At 54.3% G+C, this 8,891-nt stretch overlaps 1 protein-coding gene across 1 annotated transcript; it reads right to left on the bottom strand.

Annotated features, from left to right (window-relative positions):
* Positions 1 to 344: 344 nt before the first annotated feature.
* CUNH1orf115 (chromosome unknown C1orf115 homolog) lies at positions 345 to 8,345 on the bottom strand. Its single transcript, XM_090263426.1, has 2 exons — positions 7,967 to 8,345; positions 345 to 1,094 (listed from the first exon to the last, which is right to left on the bottom strand). Exons 1-2 carry the CDS (start codon positions 8,243 to 8,245, stop codon positions 975 to 977), a joined length of 399 nt encoding a protein of 132 aa, XP_090119552.1. The 5' UTR covers positions 8,246 to 8,345; the 3' UTR covers positions 345 to 974.
* Positions 8,346 to 8,891: the final 546 nt, after the last annotated feature.

The following is an 8,891-nucleotide window of genomic DNA, read 5'->3' as shown; positions in this document are numbered from 1 at the left end:
GAACCCAGATCCCGGTCCCGTACGTCCACCTCGCTCACCCAACCTTTCTTGTCCTGTTTCTACTTCCTTTGCACCTGCGTCCTACTTCCTGGTTCCTTCTCTAAATCACACACTTTCATTCCCAGATGTAGCATCTCCCTCGGGCCCAAGACCAAGCCCCCTTTGGTGGCTCGGCGTAGACATGCTGAGCTGAGGCTCAAACCCAGGGCTGGGCCAGACCGGCTGGACCGGCACATCAGCCCCGAGGAGCACTCCCTCGCCCAGCCTTTCCCACCACGCAGCCTGCACTTGAACTTGCCCTTCCTCCTCCCCTGTCTCCGCTGCACACTCATGTCAGAGAAAGGTGACAATGACAAGCTTTTATCTACTTTCAACAGTCACGACACGTTGTCAGCACAGTTTCGAAGTGTCAGCCTTCAAAGACATTTTTCTTCCTTCCTTTTTCTCCAGCCTGTAATTAAACTCCCGGTGACAGGGGATGGGAGAGGAGATGGGGGACGTGACTTCAGAAGCAGACTGCTCCTTCGGTGCCCTCAGAACAGAGGCTGCGAGGGGCTGTGAGCGCCAGCCCGCCTGCGACCTTTCCAGGGGAAGGTAGCAAATCATCTCACTGCAGGTCAAAGTCCCCCCAACCCCCAACCCCCACTCTGCTGCCCACGAGAGTGCTCACACCTTCCCATCTGGAGGCTGCGCATGAAGGCTCCAGTGTGATCAAACTTGACTCTGACCCCAGACATAACTTCAGCCTCATTCTCTGCAGGATCGTCCCTCAGTGCCACCCGTGACCAAGAAATGTGAAAAGCTCAGCAGACGGGCAAAGAGGTCCCATTCGCAGCAGCAGTCCGAGTCAACAGAGAAAGACTTTTTTTCTTCCAAGTATTTTGTTGCTTCCAGTCTGAGGTGCTCCTGGATCGCACGGCTCCCAGAGCGGAGGCGCCCGTCCTTCCGGGGGTGCCTGCGCCCGGTGGCTCCCGCTAGCGGACAAAGGCCACCACGCTGGCCGCCACTCCGAAGGGGGCAGAGTAGGCCGCGGCGAACCCCTGCAGGCCGAGCACCACGTAGCGGCATCCTTTGAGGAGGACCTTCCCCACATTCTGGTTGGAGGAACCAAGACAACAGCAAAGAATTGGGTTAGGCAACTTCTGCACAGAAGGGACGTACCGAAAGGCTCCCTCGGCTTCACTCTCTCAGGGCAAATCAGCAATTCCCATGTCTGTCTCTTGCCCACCCCCAGCCTGGGAACATGTGGGGGCTCAGGACAGATGTCATCCCCGTGCCAAGTGCTCTCCAGCACATTTCCAGGTAACTCAGAGCCTGGGAGACAGCAGACAGCCTGCTTGTGCGAAAACCGAAGGGGCTTGTTCTATTTTTTAACCAGAGCTGACTCCTCTTCTCTGTTCCAGCTACGTTACCAGGCCATCTGGAGGCGGGGCCCAGTTCCCCTTTATTCTCCTTCTCCCCAAGCCCACCCGGTCCTGCCTCTCTTCTGGGACATATTCCTGACCCACCTGGTCTCCTTAAAGCCTCTGACTTCAGACACAGTTACAGACCCCTAAAGGGTAAGGACTGGGCTGGGCTTTCTCGATCTCCACTCTTGCTCCTCCTTCTTTTCTGCAAGAACTGGTACTAGACGGGGGGACCTCCAGAGATCCAAACGGAATCACAACAGGACAGTGAAGTCCACGGCCCATGGACTGACACTGATTGTGTGCTTGTCCCTGTCCCCAACCTTCCTCTCCTTACCCCCAACTTCGCTCATCATTCTCGATGACGTCACGTTCACATAGGTGACCTGATGTCATTATCCACCTTGTCTCTCAGCCTGATGACCTGTCCAGCTCCTATAACCAGGTAACCTGGTTTCATGTAAAAATCACAATTGCAAACCTCACTGGGACTTCTGACATGGCCTGGCATACCTGTCTGTCTGTCCAGTGGGCCAACTTTCCTTCTCTCCCAGGTACAATTTCTCGCCCTTTTCTTTCCCCGCAGGTCTCCCCACCTCCAGCACACACAGACAAACGCACCCCATCTCCGTGCCTGCATTAGGTGCCCCACCTCCTTGTTCACTGAAAAGGTCAGAAGGCCGGGCAGCCCAGGCGCCTTCCACCACCGTCTTCGCACCCACCTTGACCTGGCTGCTCCCACCTGGCCTGTGTTCCCGTGCAGAGAACGGCCCTCTTCCCCCACGGCTGCTCCTGGGACACTTGCTGCCAGTGCCCTCTGTCACCCAGGCCCTGGCTTTACCTTCTCTAGAATTATCGCTCTCTTCCTCCCGTTACCTTGACTCCACATCCTCCGCTAGATCCTGCCTGGGTCTCCGCTCTCCTTCATGCCAAACCCACGGGAAGAGCTGTCCCCACGCATGGCCTCCATGCTGCCTTCCCCGCCCCCCCAATCCAGGACACTAGGTCATGGCCGCCGGCCGCCGCCACGTTGCCTGATCCAATTGCCACTTCTCTGCCTTCCCCTTCCCTCCTCTTAGCAGCTGCTGACACTTCATGAACAACCATTTGACCTCTTGGACGCCATATTCCCTTCGTTTCCCCCAACCTCGCATGCAGCCTTGTGCTCAGCCTTCTTGATGGGATTCTCCCTTCTGCCAGCCTGAGCCCTGAGCTCTTCCATGGTAATTTAGGTTTATGGTGGTATATTTTGTAGAAATCTAAGATGTTTCAGCCTCTGTTCAGGAAAGTTCCTGAAGCGCGTACTGCCCTATGAATGTCCTCAGGACAAGAGAACGAGGGTGGGGACCGTGTACTGCATTCCCAGCACTCAGGACGGGTCTGGGGGTTTCCTTCACTTACTCGGAGACTAAAGGAGGAGCACTGGGAGAGCCGGGTGCGTCAGTGGCTTCTGTATACACTGATCCCCGGGGCATTGCCCAGCTGACATCTCAATGAGAATTTGGGGTGCGTGTGTGTGCATGCGTGTGGGTGTTAGGGGTGAGGCTACTGAGAGATACTGCTCTACAAACGTGTGATAAGACCCAGCGGGAGAATTCTATTTACCTGTTTGAAATAACAGCAATGACAAAGTCGTCCCCTGGGAGCAATTTCAAGTCAAGAGCATCCTTTGGAAGTAATGCCACCAGAGTCACAGATGGCCTGCATTAAACTTGACATTTGGGGTATTTGTACCTCCATTTCCCTCAACCTGCTATTTTAAAAAACTGCTTGTCATTCCTTTTTGCAATTTAGGGGAAAAAAGCTACTACAATAGCTCATTAATGGGAACACTGTCAATGCACAGAGTTGAGAAAACGGGAGGCAAAGAAATGGGAAACATCTATGGACAGCCTTTTCCACGTCATCGGAGAGAGATTTTGAATTCTTTGATCTGAGTAGAGCTTTCGGCCTAAATAATCTGCCAGAGGGGCGGAGGGGTGTGGGGGAGCACAGGAGAGTGTGGCAGGTGGAAGAATGAGCCCCACCCTGAAGGTGTCCACATCCTAATCCCCAGAATCAGTGAACATGTTCCCTTATATGGAAAAAGGGACTTGGCAAATGTGGTTAAATTAAGGGTCTTGAGATGGGGAGATTACCCTGGATTACCCAGGTAGGCCCAGTCATAGGGATCCTTATAGCTTTAGAAGATTCTGCATAAGGACCAGGTCCTTACAAGAGGGAAGGAGGAGGAGTCAGATGAGGCAGAGGGACAGGGGTTTGCCACTGGCTGTGAGGATGGGGGAGGGGCCTCTGGAAGCTGGGAAGAGCCAAGAGATGGGCCCTGTCCTGCAGCTTCTGGAGGGAACTGGCCTTGCTGACGCTGTAGCCCAGGGAGACTGAGTTGGACTTCTGGACTCCGGAACTGTACAGAATGCATGTGTGTGGCCTTGGACCTCTGTGGTCATTCGCCACAGCCGTCACAGCGAAGCTGTCTGGGGGTTCCTCAGGGCTCAACCGACCCCCAGTGATGTTGGGGATGCCCTGCCCCCTTGACTCAATCGGGGAACCATCTCTCAACAAAGCTCACACTCCCCTAAATATAAACATGGAGTCTTCAGTTGTGACCTTGTGTCAGGACGCAGGCACAAAAGTGAGCTGGACAGTCGGTGACAGAAGCTGATATTTTGTGAGTCAGAGCTCATTTAAAACTATTCGGAAAAGAAAAAGCACCTTGGGGTCTCTCCTCCACCTGTGAACCAGAGTTGCAAGACGCTTGTCCCACGCCACGTGGGCTCTAAGACCTCCACATGCAATCACTCATTTACCCCACCCCACAACCCTGGAGTTAGTCCATGCGACAGAGAAAGAAACTGAGGCAGAGAGAGGGGAGCACAGCCTGAGGTGGCAGGGCAGCGTGGCCTCACTGCCCAGGTCCTTACCAGCTACTTAGAACATGGTGACATTTGTCTCCCTCTTGAGCTAAAGGCTACTCCATGCCCTATGCTTTCCTTCTCCAGCTCTCTCCTAACTGCTCCATTAACAAAACTTCATTCCTTTCCTTATCCACACCTCCCCTGTGGCTCTCGGAGGTGCCCTGGAAAGTCACCTCTTATTTTAAGCTAAGTTTTGGGGTGGGTTCCCTCACCCCAATGGCTTCTGCTGCTCTCTGGCTGTGCAGCCTTGAACAAATAGTGTAACATTCATTCATTCCACCTTCCTTTGTTGGAAAACGGGGTCCCCAGTTTTCCAAGGTTGTTGCGAGGATTTGGGGGGGGATACCAGGTATAACCTGTGCACAGAACATGAGGCAGGTACCCTGGGGGAGCACAGCACGGGCACATGCACATCCCTTCCCTTTCCCTGAGCCCCGAAAAGAGCACACTAGTGTCATTACTCAAAATCAGCTGGGGACGCACGCGGCCCCAGACGCACCGCCTTCCACAGGCACAGCCTCCCTGGCAGCGGCCACGGGGTGGCAGGGGTGTGCGAGCCAATTCTTCCCCAAGTCACGAAGGCCAAACATGTTTCTTTACATAGAAGCAGGAAGGGACTTAGGTGAAGAGTCTGAGCCGTTCCACGAAAAGCAACTTTCACTGCCCTTCCTTAAAGGAAAAGCCAGCCCCCCATGGTAACAATGGAAAAGCTTCTGCAAAGCGCACCCTTAGGTGATGGCATCCTGGTGCGAACACCACAGGGCCCACTCACACAGCCCGGGGCAGGCTAGCCTCCGGCACACCTGGTGGGCACGGGATCGCCCACTGTCCCTAGGCTACAAGCCTGTACAGAGCGTGACACACTGGATATGTGGGCAGTTGCTACGCAGTGGTAAGTAAAGGGCTTGGACAGGAAGGGCAGGCAGCAAGCGACAGGTGCCCCCCTCCCCCCAGTGCTACAATGTAACCATGGCTAGGACCTCACGAGGTGACAGGAATTTTTCACTCTGTTATCATCTCATGGGACCACCATGGGATGTGCGATCCATAGTCGGCTGAAATGCCATTACGGAGCCCATGGCTGTCACGTGGAGATGTTTGCAGGTCCCTCCCTATTCCATGGGGCCCAAGGGAGGTAAACTTCCACCTAGTGAAGAAAGCAGAGAGAACGCCCTCCCCACATTTCTGGCCCTTCTGTGGCTGTTCTCGGATTCTCAGCAAAGAGCAGTTGGCTGTCTTCTGCGTTCAGGCTGAAACCCAATGGGTTGCTTTCTCAGGTGCTTCAGAAAACAATGCAGGGAGAAGTTGCTCTTTTGAAAGGCAGAAAGGACACACCAGCTCCGGTGTGACAATGTCATCTCACCTGATTTAGTCTAGTGACCTAGTGTGTGACCCTCGTCTCTGCTTGCACCGGGCCCTCCGTGGGGAATGTCACCCTTTGTCTACCTGGTGAATTTCTTCTTTTTCCTTCATAGAGGTGAAATTTCACATAACAAAACCCAACCATTTTAAAGCAGACAGTTCAGCGGCATTGAGTACATTCACAACGTTGTGTGACCACCACTTCTACCTACTTCCGGACATTTTCATCATCCCCAAAGGACTACCCACACCCGTTAGACGGCTCCAGTCCTACCCCCGCTGCCCCCCGTCCTTGGCAACCACCCATCTGTGATCTGTCTCTCTGGATTTACCTATTCTGGATCTTTTGTACAAATGGAATCATGCATACATACAGCATGTGACTTTGTATGTCTGTCTTCTTTCACTTAGCATGATGTTTTAGAGATTCATCTGTGTTGTGGTACATATCAGTACTTTGTTCTTTTTACGGCCCAATAATATTCCATTGTACATGTGCATTGCATTGTGTATTCATTTATCAGTTGAGGAACACTTGGGTTGTTTCTACCTTTTGGCTATTGTAAATACAGTTGCTATGAACGTGTGTGTGTGTGTGTGTGTGTGTGCATGTGTGTGTGTGTATTTGTTTGAATACCTGTTTTCAATTCTTTTGGGCGTATACCTAGGTGTGGAATTCCTGGATCATATAACAGATCTATATTTAAATTTCTGAGGGATGGCCAAATTGTCTCCTACAGCGTCTGCACCATTTTACATTCCCACCAGCAATTCACAAGAATTCCCATTTCTCCACATCCTCGCCAACACTTGTTATTTTCTGTGTTGTGTGTGTGTATGTGTGTGTGTGTTGATAACAGCCATGCTAGTATGAAGTCATACTTCATCGTTAACCTGTGAAACCTTAATGCATCCTTCTGTGCCGTCTTCCTGTCCCGACTGACTTGAAAATCTCCCTGTCTTTCCATCCTCATCCCGGAGGGCTGCCTGCCCGGGCTCTGAAACACCCAGCCCCGGCTATGCCTGGAGAGGCTGTGGACATCTCTAGGGCCCGGCTGCATTGTACCCATTGTTATATCTCTGGCGCTTAGCACAGTGACTGGCACATAGTAAGAACCCCCAAAAGCATCTTCTGAACCAGCCTCTGAGCTGAGGTTTCCACATTCTCTGTTCACCATTTGCTTAGAGGAAAATGATGGCTTGTTTGTGCTCAACTGGGGCCAGGAAGGAGGATGATTAGTTCTAGCCTGACTCAGCCTGCAAGTCCCAGCTTTATGGTTTTTATTAATATATTTTACAACTGCCTGCTTGTATACTGCTCCCAAAGCTGCTGACATGCCTTTAGAGAGGCTGATAAACCTAAGCTTCTAGGTATGGAGACTGGCTGGTTGCAGGTATGATAAGGGCCACTAGAGGACACAGATAACAGGGCAATAAATCAGATGAGACCCTTGGCCTTTGGCCACGACAAAATTAGTTTGTGATTTTTCTTGTGGGTGGTGGACTCCAGCCCCAGGGAACAGGGGGGCAACTTCAAATGCTTCCAGGTGGATCTCCAAGGAAGAAACAGTCACTTTTATTCCATGTTCATACCCATCTCTCTTTCTCCTTGCTCTGTCTCTCCACCCCTACACCCCCAATCCAGGCACGTGGAAGTATGTCTACAGGCCCCAGAACACACAGGTAACTGTGCATATTTGTGTATGTGCTCAGCTCCCAGGCCCTTGAAATAACGGTGGGGATATTGAAAGCAATACCTCCAACAATTCTCAGCTGGAGGGACAGACTGGGCTGCAACTCAGTACTTTCCAGCTGGGCCACCTTCTGCAAGCCGGCCGACCACACCCCTGCCTCAGTGTTCCCACCAGTACACTGGGGACGCTGGTTTCTGCCCTGCCCACCACACACAGGGAGGGTAAGACACACCTAGGATAAGAACCATCTTGGGAAGCGACCCTGAGGGCTGTCATTAACGAGCCAGCAGCGGGTAGCGGGTGGACTGGTGCCCAGGGACACTTCTGCTTCAGTTTCTACCCTTAATGAAACTTTCCCTTCACTTTCCGGCCACAGAAGGAACAGTCTGGGGGGGCTTTAGTAGTGAATGCTGGAGAGAGGGTGGTTGCGGGGGGCTGAAGGGGACGCAGGGGGAGCCCAGAGAGGCTGAGCGCAGTCCCAGGGCGGGGGGCCGGACTCCAGCTCTCCGTCGGGACAGTTGGGAAGCCGGGGCCGGGGCGCCCCGCCCCGCCGACCCCCAGGGCAGGGGGCAGCGGGCAGGGGGCCTACCTTGCCGTACTTCTTCAGCTTCCGCCGGTACCTCCTCTTGGGCTTGTCGCAGGGCGCCGGCTCCTCCAGCGGCTCGTAGCGCTCGGGGAGGACGGCCAGGTGCACCCGCCGCGCGCTCCGGGCCCCCGGGCGCCCCGCGCTCGCCGCGCTCTCGGCCACCTCGTCTTCCAGCTCCAGGTGCTCCAGGATCGCGGTGGCCTCCTCGTCCCCCTGCCCCCGGGGCCCGCGGCGCGGGAGGCTGCTCGCCGCCTTGCCCCGGAGCCTGGCTCCCACCGTCATGACGCCGCGGCCCCTCGGGCTGAGCTCGGGGAGTGGAGACACCAACCTTTGCTCCCCGCCCGCGGCACCACCCCAGCCCGGACGGGGCGGGGGCCTTGAGGACGCAGCGCCCCCTGGCCGTGGGGTCTGGGGTTGCGGCGCCTCCACCTGGGCCTGGCTTCCCGATGCCCCGCGCGCTCGGCCCCACCTACCGGCGTCCCACCTGTGGGCCAAGGGGACACCCCGGAAGGGCAGTGCCTCGTGAACTTCTACACCACGTCCAACTGCACTTGCCACCAAATAGATGAACCCCAAAGGATGAGGCTTCGTTTGCCCACGTGCAAATTGGCTGCTATGACGATGATGATGATCAGTGATCATAAACATTATTATACTCAGTGCTGCTAAAGGTATCGCGAGGTGGTTGTGACAATACAATATTCCTGGGGGTGCAAACTGGTGACAAGCTTTTGGGAAGGCAATCAGAAAATAGTTACCAAGAGTCCTGAAAAACGGCTGTACCTTTCCAGGTGCCTCTTCTAAGGGAATATTCAGACAGGCGCAGCAAGTGTGTCCGTGGTGTGAGGCCCAGTCCGCCTCCAGGGAAAAAGTGGGACGGACCAAGGGGGTGGGGACAGCTCAGTTCTGGCAGATACACATTCTCAGT

The sequence above is a fragment of the Furipterus horrens genome, unplaced genomic scaffold, assembly GCF_987537825.1.
Source record: "Furipterus horrens unplaced genomic scaffold, mFurHor1.1.pri manual_scaffold_15, whole genome shotgun sequence".
Lineage (NCBI taxonomy): Eukaryota > Metazoa > Chordata > Mammalia > Chiroptera > Furipteridae > Furipterus > Furipterus horrens.
The sequence above is the reverse complement of the archived record's forward strand: the minus strand, read 5'-3'. Positions and strand labels throughout refer to the sequence as shown.